The sequence below is a fragment of the Gracilinanus agilis genome, chromosome 1, assembly GCF_016433145.1.
Source record: "Gracilinanus agilis isolate LMUSP501 chromosome 1, AgileGrace, whole genome shotgun sequence".
Taxonomy (NCBI): Eukaryota; Metazoa; Chordata; class Mammalia; order Didelphimorphia; family Didelphidae; genus Gracilinanus; species Gracilinanus agilis.
In genome coordinates this window covers 705,072,488-705,088,215 of record NC_058130.1, presented here as the reverse complement: position 1 = coordinate 705,088,215, position 15,728 = coordinate 705,072,488, and the positions used below count along the sequence as shown (strand labels likewise).

The 15,728-nt window shown below is 42.9% G+C and overlaps 1 protein-coding gene across 2 annotated transcripts in view; it reads right to left on the bottom strand.

Annotated features, from left to right (window-relative positions):
• Positions 1–175: 175 nt before the first annotated feature.
• Positions 176–15,728, bottom strand: part of OPLAH (5-oxoprolinase, ATP-hydrolysing) — a 39,434-nt gene continuing 23,881 nt past the window's right edge. For both annotated transcript variants that reach the window (XM_044669628.1, XM_044669619.1), the window contains exons 17-27: positions 3,772–3,932; positions 3,477–3,578; positions 2,761–2,935; positions 2,378–2,562; positions 1,993–2,139; positions 1,689–1,823; positions 1,433–1,582; positions 1,180–1,337; positions 932–1,092; positions 669–766; positions 176–417 (exon numbers count right to left, since the gene is read on the bottom strand). In XM_044669628.1, coding sequence (XP_044525563.1) covers positions 235–417; positions 669–766; positions 932–1,092; positions 1,180–1,337; positions 1,433–1,582; positions 1,689–1,823; positions 1,993–2,139; positions 2,378–2,562; positions 2,761–2,935; positions 3,477–3,578; positions 3,772–3,932 — 1,655 coding nt within the window. In that variant the 3' untranslated portion in view covers positions 176–234. The remainder of the gene's footprint in view (positions 418–668; positions 767–931; positions 1,093–1,179; positions 1,338–1,432; positions 1,583–1,688; positions 1,824–1,992; positions 2,140–2,377; positions 2,563–2,760; positions 2,936–3,476; positions 3,579–3,771; positions 3,933–15,728) is intronic.

Genomic DNA, 15,728 nt, shown 5'->3' with positions numbered 1-15,728 from the left:
CCCCCCCCCCCCACAGGCCCTAGAGCAAATGACTTTTAGCACAGGCCTGGCGGGCCTCACAGACCACCTGGCTGTAGGGCTACAACTCCGGGTTTCTCTGACCCGATAACGGCAAAGCCCAGGACGAGGACAACACACGGAAGGACCAAAAGACTGTACAATAAAAGCAGCAAACTGTGATCTTGGCTCCTCCCCAGCCCCTCCTCTCTGGTATGGGGGCAACTTCAGGGATTTTTATTGTTGCCCCAGCTGGGTGCTCACCTCCTCCTTCCCACAACAATCTTGTGCCTGTCGGTACTCGAAGATGCTGCCTCGTTCAGAAAAGCAGGAAGAATAGGATTGGGAGCCAGGGACAGGGGCTGGCTCCTTAGGGTCCCCGTATCCGCCTCCACCGGGTGTCTGCAGGCGGAAGACATCCTGAAGTGATAAAGAAAAGACTTGAGCCCAGGAAGAGAAGATAAGTCTCCCCTCCTGCTTTTCCCTCCAGGTTAATTCTGGCAGCTCCTTTTCATACTCCTCCCTTTCCTAAATGAGGCCAAATTAAACAATGAACACCAGCAACCCAGAGATCTCAGGCTTACTTTGTGGGTGTTTGGGGATAAGGGTGGCTTGTTTCCCCCATTCTCTAGGCAATATTTTCTTTTGGACTTTCTTGTGGAGACCCTTACCCCAGGGAACACAGTCACAGATGTTTTCCCCCCCAAGCTGATGGTCCGTCCATCTTTGCGGATTAGTAGATTGAGTCCAGAGGCTCCAGCTTCTCCCCCTGAAAAAAAAAATGATTAGCTGGGAAAAAGGGGCAGCAGCTCTTATAACCATCATATGGGGGCAACTTCAGAGATCCTGGGCAAAGGCCCCTTTGGTCCATCCCACCAGTGTCTTCAAGTAGAATAAGGCTGTGAAACTAATGCTAAGCGGGAAAGGCCCTCACCATGGAGCCCATAGGGCTGGAAAGCTCGTCGCTCAGTCAGGACAGACAGCGTGGCTTCTTCTCGGAAAAGCAATTCTCGTACCACACCATCCCCTCCTCGGAAGCGGCCCTTCCCTCCAGAGCCCTCCCGTAGCTCAAACCGACGAAGAATCACAGGATACCTGGGGGAACCAAAGGGGTTCGGCTGCTGGTTCTTCCACCTCACCCTCTCCCTGGGGGCAGTTGCCCCTGACATCATGCACACTCACCGACTCTCCAGGATCTCAGGGTCAGTGATGCGGGTGTTGGTCATGTGGCTGTGGACTCCACTGCGCCCATGCCAGCCTGGCCCTGCCCCTGCACCCCCTGCCACTGTCTCATAGTAGCCCACGTGGTCATTCCCTAGGGTCACATTGTTCATGCAGCCCTGAGGAGCAGGGAAAAGAATTCGGTGTGAGAAGACCAGACCAGAGTCATCCAGCCCAACCCACCACCCTCCTCATCTCTGAACATTCCTCAGACCTGAGAAGCAGCACAGGCTCCAAAGGCAGCCAGTATGACATCCACTATGCGCTGGGAGGTCAGCACATTGCCTCCAACCACAGCTGCGTCTAGAGATGGATCCAGGATGGAGCCTGGAGGGATCACCACATCAACCGGAGTCAGACAGCCCTGGGAGTTGGGGAGAGGTAGCAGAAGAGCTAGATGAGTGGGAAATGTCCCCCATCACACCCCTGAGTCACACATGGTTCAGAGGATGTCACACCAGGGAACCCACCTGATTCAGAGGGATGTCCTGGCCCACCAGGCAGCGCAAGCAATAGATGAGAGCTGACAATGTGATGGCCCGGGGAGCATTCAGGTTGCCAAACACCTCTGGGCCTGTGCCACTAAAGTCAAAGATGGCACTGCCCTGGGGTCAGAAGACTACGTGTCATATCATACCCTTACCAGAAGAGAACACAACCAGCCCTACCCAGAGTCTGGACAACCCCCAACCAGCCCAAACCAAAGCATAAGCTCCTACTTGTAGGCTGAGCCCAAGCGCCTGTCCCTGGCCTTCCCCTCAATACTGGCCCTACCTTTACTGGATTGATCTTCACTAGGAGGCAGATTGGGGAGCCATCATCCATGTGATCTTCTGCCCTCACCTGCAGGGGCAGCCCTTGTGCCTCCCGGCCATTCCCAAAGGCACGGAGCATGTCCCGAACAGCCAGCTCTGCATTAGCCTATGGAAGCAGACATCATTCAGAGACTGCTTCCTCCTGGCTGTTACCCAGAAGACTTTGCTAGTTCCTGGCTGATTCTCTGATCCATCTTCTGCTCAGGCTCTTCTTCCTTCTCCCCTCCCAAGTCCCAAGGCACAGTTACTCTGCAAGTGCTCAGAAAAGGTTTGCTGAATGAATGTAAATCAACAGCCCTGGGACAGGACCCCCTCACAGTCCATGCCTCAAGGCCCTCTCTCACCTGGATGTAGGCCATGTAGGCCTGTACCACATCTAGTCCATATTGATCAATCAGCTCCCCTACCAGCTGGATGCCCTTCTGATTGGCTGCCACCTGAGCCCGGAGGTCGGACAGGTTGTCATGGAGATTTCGGGTACCACTGCAGCCAGGAATCTTTCCAGGAGCCCTCAGGATTTCTGCCACAGCTGGGGAGCAGAGAGAGAAAGAAGCATAGGGATCCATGGCTGATGTGCTCTCCCTCACCCCTTCTTCCTCAGTATCCCACCTTCTTTACACAATGCTCCTCAGCTCCCTTCCCAAGATAACCCTTCTAACTAGTGCTCCCATTTCCCTCCCACCTCCTCTTCCTGGAAGATACCACCTCAGTTCCCCCGCCTCCTCACCCTCCTCCTGGAAGACACCCTTCTCCACCAGCTTGAAGGACACAAAAATGGCCCCTTCTTGTTGCAGCATCGTTGAGTGTGGTGGCATGGAGCCTGGTGTAATGCCTCCTATGTCAGCATGATGCCCTCGACTTGCCACAAAGAACACAGGACGGGGCTGACCGGGCCAAAACACCTGAGGCAATTGAGGTGGGAAGTGGAACAGACAAGTAGTTACTCATCATTTCTGTCCCCCAGTCAGGACCACAATGATTAGATTAATCTTAAAAATCAATCTTAGGACAGCCAGATAGCCATCAAGTAGATTGAGAGCCAGGTCTAGAGACAGGAGCTCTTGGGTTCAAATCTGGTCTTGGATACTTCCTTGCCTAGTCCTTACTGCTCTTTTGCCTTGGAACCAATATTTAGTGTACTGATTCTAAGACAGAAGGTGAGAGTTTAAAAAAAAAAAAAGAAGAAGAAGAAGAAGAATCAGACTTAAGAGTTAGAGGAAGACCTCAAAGGTCATCTATTCAAATTTCCTCATTTTATAAACAAAGACTCTAAGGCCCAGATGTTAAGTGACTTGTCCAAAGTGATACAAACATAAGTGGCAGCCCCGTGATCTTTTCATTCTACCATTGTTACCCAAAGGGCAGGTGTCAACCCCACCCTATGATGGAGATACTGATGTGGCTTCCCTCATCTAACCCAATCCCACTGGTACTCCCTCTTACCGGAGTGATGACTGTGAGGTCTGGCAGGTGGCTGCCCCCTGCTCTTGGGTGGTTACTCAGAATTACATCCCCAGGATGTAGGTTCTCGCCCAAATGATGGATCTATAACCAGGCACAGGGAGAAGGGTTAGTGAGGGATAGGGTTGCTGGGATTTAATCATAATGGGGGAAGGCCAGAGAAAAGGTAACTAAGACAAGTAATCCATACAGTCCCTGTCTATGTCACAGGGAAAGGAGATTGGGAATAGGAACTAGGGACCAAAGGAGAAAGGAAGAGAATGGGGTCTGCCCAGACCTGAAACTGCACAGTTTCTTGCATGGCACCAAGATGCACAGGGATATGAGGTGCATTGGAGACCAGGCCCCCATCAGGTCCAAAGAGAGCACAGGAAAAGTCCAATCGTTCTTTGATGTTTGTGGAGATGGCTGTACGCTGCAGGATGCGCCCCATCTGCTCTGAGAGGGGAGGCAGAATTATTTACACTGTCTGAGCCCCCACTACCCTTTCTCATTCCAACCCCACTGTGACTCCCATCACAAAAACCCTCAAGAGCACCAGAAGGCACATAGTTCAACTTTCATCTAGAATAGGAATTCTCTGAATAGTAACCTAGACAGGGTCATTCCAGCCATTACTTAAATATATTATAACTCATTACTTCCCAAACTATCATTTCCTCCTGTTGAGCAAACATCTTCCACATAACTTTGCCCTCCCCCATCCTCTGTTCCTAACTCTCTTCTGAGGCCAAGAAGAACAATCTAATCCCTCTTGGATATTTGACAACAGTTTTAATGTCCTAAAATAAAACAAAAAAAAATGCTCTTACTTATGAGTGGAAATTGCATGCTCCTAATTCTATTGACACAATGTCTACATAACATTATGCCCATGTGCTTCAGTGAATGGGGAAAAACTCAGAGGTGGGTATGCTTGACATGCATACTTCTCTGAGGCACAACTTCCTCCAGTCACAACCCTGGGTGAGATAGGGGTTCCAACTGCTCATGCTGCAATTGGGTATGTTTTACGGCCCTGACAAAGGAACAAAGCCAGGGTGTTCCTGGCACAGGGCAAGCACTGAGTCATTGTCCAGTCAAGATCAAGTAACTGGAAATGCAGTCAGGGGAGCCAAAGGGCCAGATGTGGTAAGCAGTACCCCCAGCAGAAGTGGGGTAAAAACCAAGAACCAAACCAAAGGCTTGAAAGAAGGAACAAGAAATGGGATCTGCAATTTAGCTGTAGTAGGTAGGTTGAAGTGCAAAGCTTGACAAAGTTTTCTCAACTTGCCTCCACCAGTGAGGTTCATCTGGGCCTTGGAGCCTGGTAATGGCATATTGCCAACTAAAGGTTTCCATCAATTCTGCAGTATGAATGGAGAATGTTGGCATCAACCAAATCCTCTTTTCCAGATGGATCCCTCCAAGTACTAGGAAACCACCCTATATGAGCCTGATATATGGAACATGGCAAAGGCCAATGAGACAATGGAATAAATACACACAGAGACAGGAAATTGTAGGCAGATTATCTGCTCCAGTAGATCTATGATTTCATGAATGGAGGTACTCCCTCCAACAGTGACACTGCTCCCATCCTATGTAATTCATGTCCTTGTGCTCATGTAAATATGCCACAGAATTCACCCAAACTGGTAGGGGCATTCCTTTAGACCCTATATAGATACCAGTGAAGAACATGGGCTGTCCACTGGTTATTCCTCCTCTCTCTCCCTAGATTAATAGCCTTTTTGCCCCCCAGTAATACATTTTTCTGATGACATTCATCATTTCTCTAAAATTCTTAGATTGTAATGTTCTGAAGCCTTCTCCTACCCACCTAGTATTTTTTTTTTTGGAGTGATTTCAACTTAAATTTTTCAGATGCTTTAGTATTCTACCCTCATCACCACATAATACCATCCCAAGAATAAAAGGTGGGCATTTATTTCAGAGAAGAACTCTAGTTATTAAAAGAATTGGCCAATTTCCTTAAAGCAATCCAGCCCACGCTCCTTTTTCAATTCTGAGTTCAGCTTGTCCCTTTGTAAGGTCTGCCCAAGATACATAGATTGGACAATAGGCATTCTTCATTCACTTGGATTTTCATGAGTAGATCATTAGGTCAAATTCATTTAAGTGATTGTCTCACTGAAGAGGTTCCTAGTTGTTCCAGGAGATTGATGCAATTAACTGACATTCTTTCCGGCACATGTCCTAGATTCTTTCCCACACCTTCAGCATCTTCTTCTCTTTTGGACACTTTGAAAACTGATGCCTGGATGCCCTACTCTGTAAATGAAGTCTAATCCAACTGCTGTTCTTATCTTTTGTTTTCTTCAGGGCCATTTCTGTTCCCTCATGTGACACATCTGGGACTATGTCCAAATGCATGCACCACTGTCCTTGACAGTGAAAAAGAAAGATTCTGTTACAGAGATCTTTACTATTCATTTTTCATCCGTTTGTTGATCTCCTTCCAGTTTCATCTTCAAATGCCCTTGAGATAATTTTGCTTAGTTAAGTCCCTCATCAATACTTCTTTCCCCCGCCTTGCCTCTTACTGTTTTTTGGTGAAATATTGCTCATAATATCACATCATCTTGCTCGGGAATATTTTTGTAAACAAGTTAATATTCATAGTCAATGTTAGCCTTGACTTCCATCTCTCTCTCTGATTAATGAAAAGAGCAATTATTTGCTGGCTGAGAAAATAGTCAGGCTCTTTAGGTCTACTCTTTATGACATTATTATTATTTAACTTATGCAATTAAAATTCTGTAGGAAAGAGTTGTCATCTATGTTGGTGTCTATTCATTCTTTTCCACTTTTCAGCATCACTGTTTCATCATGTCAGATTGGGTTTAGTTTAGCTGCTCACCAAGTCTTTCTTCTCATTTGGACTTTTCTGTTGAAAAGATCAAATGAGATAATATTTGTAACAAGCTTAGCACAGAGCCCACCACACAGTAGGCTCTTAGTAAATGCTTGTTCATTAATGTTGATCTTCGGATTTGATCTTTTCCCCTAATAAATTGGTGGGCTTCTTCTGAGAAGTTGATTCAGAAATGGCTTGTGCATCAATGACAAGTCATTGACTGTCAGTCAAAATTTTACTGACAATTTTTTGTGATATTATTTTGATGCTTATGACATCTATAGCCTTCCACTTATTTTGTCAAAGAAAATATTTCTACCATATAGAAGAGAGATTCCTTCAGTCTCTGAATCATAATTTCCAACCTTTTTTTTTTTTTTTTTGCTCTCCTCCTCTCCAGTCACCCTTGGATTGCAGTCACCAAGTATCCAAGGATAAGTTCATTTAGGGAATTTCAGGAACCCTTTATAGCTTTTCTCTCTCTCCATCTCTATAATAAATTCTGGCACAGAATTTACAGTTATTTTCTCGGTGGTCTTTCTGCAAATACTAAACATAAGTACTGAAGTACAAGATGACCAAATGAAATATTTCTTGAAGCTTGTGGACTAACAACAAAACCAGCTCTTATTTGATTCTCCAAGGAGGACCTTTACAATGATAGGGCATTGGACCAAGCACCATTTGTGCCCTTTCATTTGAGAGGAGGTGGCTTCATTCTTTGTCCTTGTTTCCAAACACCTGCTACAAACCCTGGCATACAGTAGGTGCTTAATACATTCTTGCTGCAGATTGACTGATTCCCTTGACGATACCAGATAAGTCACTGAACTGCTAGTATGTCTGATTCTGCAAAGGCATCCTTGAAGGTAGCTTTCTACCTAACACATTAACACCCTTGCAATATGCCAAATAGAACAAAGACCACCAATGTCAAGGTTATGCTGAGCTGGCCACCCAAACCCTAATATGACATGGGCATCAAAGCATTGGTGCCAAGTGAAGACACAGGTCTAGAAGAGTCAGAGGCAGGGAAATACACCAAGAAATGGAAGAGAACCAGTATGTAGACACACACAAAGCTTCTTAGAAGAGGAGAAGCCAGATGGAGACAAAAAATAAAAGTAGCCATCATCAGATGGAAATATGAGAAAGGAGGGTTGGCACAGGCTGTAGTGTGCCATGAGAGAGGGAGTAGCAAACCAAACCCATTCCTTCTCTGGTACTGAGAGCCACATGGACTCTGTTAAAGCCTAAAGGAAAGTGGGCTTCACTGGCAGCACACCCTAGTAGAGCAGGCACAGGGATTTGTCTAGAATAGTAATACAACACAAATATATATGTAATATTATTATAATTATATTATATAATTATCATTTTATGTTACATATTATAATCAAGAAAGACTGTATAGGTCCTTGGGCTGGTGGAATCACATGGTGGGGGAGAGGGGGTACACTTGACTTTCTTAGTAATCTCTGAGCTCTTTCCCTTTAGTATGCACTATATAAAAACCTGGAAGGCTATAGGACTCTTGGGAAGGAGAACATACCCTAGAAAAGAAAAGTGTGTTTCTTTAGTCTCTCCAATACTTTGGAAGAGTATTCCCCCTTTGTTGGAAGTGAAGGGGAATCAAAGGGATCCACTTAAGGTAGTACAATATATCAGTCAATCAATAAACATTGTAATTAGCACCTACAATGTGCCAAGTGCTGTGCTAAGGGAAGAAAAGAAAGGCAAAAGGCAGTTTCTAACCTCTCAGAGCTCACAATCTAATAGAGAACTATAAATCTGGAGATCTAGAGAACCTGTTAACAAGAGCTTATAGGGCTACTCAAAAAGGAAAATGGGATCCCCCGGGTACTTGGTTTCCTCTCATTAGATGTCTTCAAACAGAGTAGGGATGATCATTTGAAAGATATATTGGATAAGTTGATTGGACTTGAAGGCCACTAAGACCCTTTCCAGTCCTGAAATTTTACAATTTTATGGTTCTGATATTCCCAGAAGAAATTCTGACTCAGGGCATTAGCCGGAAAATAGGATCTTTGAAAAATCATTCAGACTAAGCCCAGGGGCTGCAAGGTGGCTCAGTGGATAAAGTGGATCCCTGGAGACAAGAGGACCTGGGTTCAAATCTGGTCTCAGATAATTCCCAGCTATGTGTTAGATTTAAAATTAATATCTTCCAAGTTCTTATTTTCTATAAAGTTTATTAATAATCATTTAGAAATAGAAAAGATAGATAAGCATAGATTTAAAATCTCTTTAATTCTGACCACATGTAGCTCATCCTACAGGATCCTCAGTCTGTCCCCTCCCTGCTCTGGAAAGTAGAGAGCAAAGAAGACCCCAGTGATCTCCACCCACACCCTTTTATCTACATTCATGGATACAGTGCTGGCATGTGAAAAATGAGATGAACTAGGTCAGCAATCCAGGAAAGAGAAGGAATGAAATTCCCTCTACACATATGTGTCCCTGGGCAAGTCACTTAACCTCAGTCGCCTACCCCTTTACAGCTCTTATACCTTGGAACTAATACCTGGAGCTAAAGTAATACTTGGAACTAATACTTATACCTTGGGATTAATACTTAATATCATTTTTAAGACAGAAGATAAGGGTTTTTAAAAGAAAAAATAAAATAAGATTGAGCCCAGAGTTTCAACAACAGACTAACACTGGTTTGTAGCAGAAATAGCATAAAGCTAGAGAAAAATGACTTCTTTTGCAGCAGAGAAGCTGGGCAAGTGTGACATATCGAGAGGGCCTGAAGGCCTGGATCTGCCTTGCAAAAAGAGTCGGCAGTACCAAGAAGACAAGAAGTAGGAGAAACCAAATTATAAACAAGAGTAGTTTGGGATTCTGGAGTTCTTGTACCTACTTCTTGGAGAGACAGCCACACAGAAAGGCCAAGAGTTACTGAGAGAAAGCCACCACTCCCAACAGCTCCAGGCTATGGGCCTAGTAAAGCAAAAAAGGGCCTTGGAAACCCTTGGGTCTAGGGATCAGGCTGAGAGTGATGTCCCACCCTTCCTAGATAAGAGAATTCCTTCACATGTTATCTTTATGTCTTCACTAACGCAATCCTAGTCACGGTTTCAAACCTCTTCATCACACTGATCACCTTCCTCTGGAGATACCTGTCCATGCCCCTTCTACACGGTAGTATCCATAACTTCACCTAATACTGACCACTTTGAAGTACAGTAAGGACAATTGCTCTTGTTCCTTCTAGATGCTACACTTTTATTAACTCCAGGCAAACAGGTATTCAAGTACAGGTTATAGAAATTAATGTAATCTAACCACTTCCTTAGAAAATTCTCATTTCTAGAAGAGGCTTTAGACTGACTAATTACAAGCCTAAGTTGAGGCCCAAAGTCTTACTTTTACCTGCTTTCTATCATTTAAGTTATGGTTCTGTGTTCTGAACTTAGATCAGAATTCAACTGGTCTGTAATGGGTTAAGTTTAGAAATTCAGCTCTCCCACTAACCACAGATCTTTTCCTAAACAAGGAAAGTTTTCTGGCCTTGGGGAAATATATCAGAGAGAAAAGGAGGGCCTGGAATCTTTGGCCACCAATCTATCTTTCAAGTCATCTGTTTTGTTATCCAAAAGTCCGGGCTGCTCCCTGGCACCTGGATTCCAACAACAAGATCTTCTTAGTCCGGAGGGAAAAGGGGCACATTACTAATCCCAATCACATTGTTCCCTGAGCCTCAACTCTAAAACCAATCATTTCATACTTGATTCCATGACATCATTCACCTTACCCTGTGCCTTTTGTGCTTCCCTCTCTGCCACTCCCTTTGGGATTTTTGCTTTAAAAGCCCTATACTATAAATGGATGCTGGGCACTCTTGTATGACAGTACCTGAAGTGTCCCAGTGTGTGCATCCCCTGGTCCTGTCCAATTAAAGATACAATTTATAGACTAACTCCCCTGTTTTATTTGAGTCACAGGTAGAAAATGTATACATGAGATCATTTGGGGCCTTTACTCTTCTTGGATGAAATGAATTGAAAACCAGGGTTCTATCCCTAAAAAGCCTTCAGTTAACCTTTCCACTTCCTCAAGTTATCACTGCCTCCACTTTTTTTCCAAGGTTACCATTTCTTAATTACTCAATCCAATGGCCTGGTGTCCCAGTCCTCATCCCTCTAGAGCAGGGGTCGGCAACGTATGGCTCTTTCTTTTTTTTTTTTTTTTAAACCCTTGTACTTCGGTGTATTGTCTCACAGGTGGGAGATTGGTAAGGGTGGGCAATGGGGGTCAAGTGACTTGCCCAGGGTCACACAGCTGGGAAGTGGCTGAGGCTGGGTTTGAACCTAGGACCTCCTGTCTCTAGGCCTGACTCTCACTCCACTGAGCTACCCAGCTGCCCCCAGATATGGCTCTTTCTGCAAGAGCCATAAAGTCCATTTTTTTTCAGGCGCTGTTACAGGAGTGCACTGTGAGCACTGTATGGCTCTCACGAAATTACATTTTAAAAAATGTGACGTTTATGGCTCTCACGGCCAAAAAGGTTGCCAACCCCTGTTCTAGACCCTTCTGGATCTTTTGACTATACCAACCACCCTTTTCTCCTTGAGTTTTTGTTACACAGATGTCTTTACACCTATCTGACTACGTCTTCCTCTCCTCTGCTGGATCATTATCCCTGTCTTGTCCCCATGTGCGGGTGTACCCCAATCTTTTATCCTGGGCCCTCTTCTCTCTCTATGTTCTCTCTCAGTGATCTCAGCTTACAATTAACTCATCTTTCCCCCAGAACACTCCCCTCTTCTAATTTCTCTATTAATATCAAAGGAACTACTTACTATCTTTCCAGTCACACAGGTACACAAACTAAGTCATATTCAATTCTTCACTTCTCTTTCTTCAGATCAGGTTCCCAGTGTTCTGTAAATATCTAAGAGGCAATACAGCTTTTCTATGTCTGCACATTCACCCAGGTCCTGGCAATTTTTCCAGTTCTTGAACCCAGAATGTAGAAAGCACTCCATAGGGTAATGGCACCCGACTGGATTGAGCTCAAGCCAAATATCCTCTGTTGGATTGTTGCCTCAAGCACCTATTTAAAGCATACTCCCTAATCCAAAGGAGGCAGATCCCTCAGTCCTAGTAGAAAACAGGACACCCACCCCACCCCCAAACTCAGGCATATTTCTAGAATTTAAAAGCAGGGGAGTTGTACAAAAGAGGCTATAACTGCCTAGGTCCACACAGAGAAGGCCAATTCCTGAGTCTTTTTGCATTCTGAAATTAGGTCTATGCTAACAAACCAACTGAGACTATGCTTCATAGTGTCATATCATGAGAATCCTTTCAACCTGGGACCAAGACATCATTTCTTTTTGTTTTGTTTTATTCTTTATTTATTTATTTATCATGCAAAACATACTTCCAGATTGTTCATTTTTGGAAATGAATAATCATTTAAAACCCAAACCCCAAAACAAAAACTCAGACTAAAGGGGAAAATCATAGGCTTTGATCTGCATTCCAACTCCAACAGTTCTTTCTCTGGAGATGGATAAAATTCATCATAACTCCCCCAGATTGTCCTGGATCATTGTATTGCCGGGAGTAACTAAGCAAGACAGCATTTCTTAATCAATTCATTCTCTGTCACATTTCTTCCATCCATCACTTTTCTCCACTTACTGCAGATGCTGCTGTAATTTAAACTCTCAACTCTAGCTTGAGATTCTATAATAGCCTCCTAACTGGTCTCTCTATACCTCAAATCTCTTCTCCAATCTGTTCTCTATAGACCTGCTAAACTAATATTGTTAATTAATCAAAAAATTAAAATAGATAGATAGATAGATAGATAGATAGATAGATAGATAGATAAAAGGGGAAAAAATAAACTTAATATCCCTAAAATAGAGGTTTGGTCATGTCAATCTTCTGCTTAAGAAGCTTCATTGATTCCCTATTACCTCTGAGATAAAAAAATTAACTTCTCTGCTTTATGATCCGGTTTCATCCTATCTTTCCAGAAGTATTTCACATGACCCTGATGTTCTCTACCCTCCAGCAAAACTGGTCTAATTGCTGTTCCCTGAAAATTATTCTTTCTCTCTCATCCATACTTTAACTAAGATATGCGCCATACCTAGAATGACCTCCTTTCTCAGCTCTAACTATTGGAACCCCTCAAGGTCGCTTAAAGCTACCTTCTACATGAGGCCTTGGTCCCCTCCCCCAATTGTTAATGATCTCCCTATTATTTATTTTGTGTCTAATTGATATTGGCTTGGGTCCAACTTGGGTTGTTTCCCTCTAATAGACAAAAGACTGTTTTCTCTTTGTTTCTGTATCCCCAACATTGACTTACACATGGTAGATATTTAATGAATGCTTGGTAAATACAAAGTGAGAGAATGAGTCAGGTTGAAATTAAATAAATGGGTTTCATTCTAAAGACATCTGAAAACTTCATAGGAAAGAAGAATAATGGTCTAGAAGCGGGGCCTTTCAGAAACATAGCTCTGCATGAGGGCAGCTGAGCGGTTGCTGACCAAGCCCAACCTTGGCTTGGGTTATTCTACCCCAGTTGGCTTTCAGGGACCTCAAACATGTCCACCAGAATCTTATCTTCTGTTCTTTTAGCCCAAGATACCTTCTAAATCTTAACTATGGGGGAGAGGGGCAGGGAAGGGAAGAGGAGAGGGGAAACAGTCAAGTAAGGCTGATTCAACCTCTGCAATACAATATAGCATCCACCTTTCTCCTGAAATTGCCACCACCCTGATGCAGGACTTTCTCATCTCACACCTAGACTGTTTTGATCATCTGCTCATTGGTTTCCCTACTCTGAGTTCCTCCCTGCACGAGTCCATCCTCCAAACAGCTATCAAAAGGATTTGATAAAAGTTCATCATGTCATTCCCCTATACAATAAACTCCAATGATATACAAAAACCTCCCTGATGCCTCCAAGATCAAATATAAAATCCTTTGTTTGGTGTTCAGAGCCCTTTTTAACCTGTTCCTGGCCTACTTTTCCAGTCTTCTTACACTTTATCGACTTCCATGAACAATCCTGTGACTCTGGTCTCCTTGCTATGTGTCTTGAACAAGAGACTATCTCTTGGTTCCAGGAATTCTCACTGGCTGTCCCCATGCCTGAAATGTTCTCTCTCCTTCATTGCTTCCTTCTGACTTTCCCAGCTTCCTTCAAATCACACCTAAAATTCCAGCTGATCTTTCTTAATCTGAGTGCCTCCCCTCTGTCATTAATTCCAATTCATCCTGTAAATAGTTGTTTATATGTAGTCTCTTTCATTAGGCTGAGTTCCTTGAGAACAGGAATTTTTTTTTTTATCCCTAGCACTTAACACAGTGCCTGGCACACAGGGGGCAAGTAATAAATGCTTCTTGACTTGACTTGAATTCAAGACACAGAATCAAAGAATCAGGAAGTTGGAAGAGACCTCATAACTATCTAGGGCAACTTATACTTGACTATGAATTCCTTCACCTGAATTCCTTCTACATGCTTGAAGACTTCTAGTCAAGGTAGGGCCCACATCCTACCTACTAAGATGCATCATTTTATTTGAGAATAACTTAATGGTAAAGATTTTTCTGTATCCAAACTTTTATGTGCATCCCAACAATTAGAACTCTAGTTCTTCCCTCTGGGGCCAAGCAGAAAAAAAAATCTAATCCATCTTCTTCAAGACAAGCTGTCATTTATTTAAATATAACTATCATGACCTCTCTGAGTTTCTTATCCAAGTGAAACATCCCAAGTTCCTTCAAATAATCCTCATCTAATATCACAAGACCCTTCATCATTATGGTTATCTTCCTCTCGAGGCTGTCCAAGTTATCAATTTCTTTCCTAAAATGGAACTTGAACATAATATTCTAAATATGTTGTGACCTTAGAAAAGTTACAGCAGGTCTAGCCCTTCCCTTTTTCTATACACAATGCCTCATATACTAAGAACACATTCATTTTTTTCATCTACGTGTCATACTGTTAACTCATTCCTATTGAGTCAATAGTTCAGGAAAATCATCAGATCTTTTTTAAATGAACCACTATCTCTAGCCACACAGCTCCCCCATCTTATGTTTATAAAATTTATCTTTTAACTCAAGTGCAAGACTTTATATTTAACCTTATAAATTTCATCTCATTATCTTCAGCCCAAAATTCTAACCAGTTGAGAACTTTTCAGATAGTGTCATATTGTCCCTGTTATTTTTCTATCTTCTGCAAATCTGACAAACATACTTACAAACTTGACAAAATATACCATCTACGTACATGCCCATATCATTGACAAAAATTACTCTAATTAATAAAACAGCACAGGGCTGAGCACAAATGCCCGAGAACTTCTATTGGAGACCTCTTTCCAAGCTGATATCACCCATTAATTAACTACACTTTGTATCCAACCCTTTAACTAAATACAAATCTACCTGATGGTAATATGGGAAAAGTCCATATCTCCCCAGGTTTTATACATGAACAATATGCAAGATTTTGTGAACTGCTTTGCCAAAATCTAGGGGAACTCTCTCTACAAAACTCCCCTGATCTACCCAAATAGTAACATGGTCAAGAAAAGAAAATGAAGTTGGTCTAACCTGATCTTTTCTTGATAAAGCCATGCTAATTCACTGTGATTACTGCTTCCTTCTCTAGATATCCACTAACCATCCCTTTAATAATTACATCCTAAAAATTTCCCAAGAACCTTAGCCAAGCTCACTGGCCTAGAATTTACAGATTCCAAATTCTTCCCATTTTAGAAACCAGAATTAACATTAGCCCATCTCCTCTCCCATTTTCCACAATTATTTTAATATAACTGAGAGTGAGTGGCTCAGCAATCATATCTGGGAGTTCTTTCAGTACCTTAGGATGTAGTTCATCTGGGGCTGGTGACTTGAACTCTTGGTATCAACTCCCTATTAGCCATTTGGGTTCTGTCCTTTCCAGTCCAAAGATCATTCTCCTTAGCAGGGAAAACAGAAGTAATATAAGAGTGGAACAGCTTGGCCTTCTTATCATCATCATTCATGATCATGTCTAGCAAAATAGGTGTACCCTTGCGTTGGTATATTTCAATGACTATGTTTCCATTGCTATATTTAAATTTAAAATTTTATTTCCTTTTGTTTTAAAAATCCCAGAATACTTTTGTTCTTTTAGATTAATATATGAGATATCTGAAGTCACGTGTACTATTCCCAAATGTCTGCCATATTGCTTCCTCTTGAGGATGACTTAAAACCTCCTCTATTATGGTTTCTTCTATGTAATATGTATTAGCCCTAGGATTCAGCTTTACAAATTCATCAGAGAATGTTCCTCCCTCCCACTGGAAAAGTTA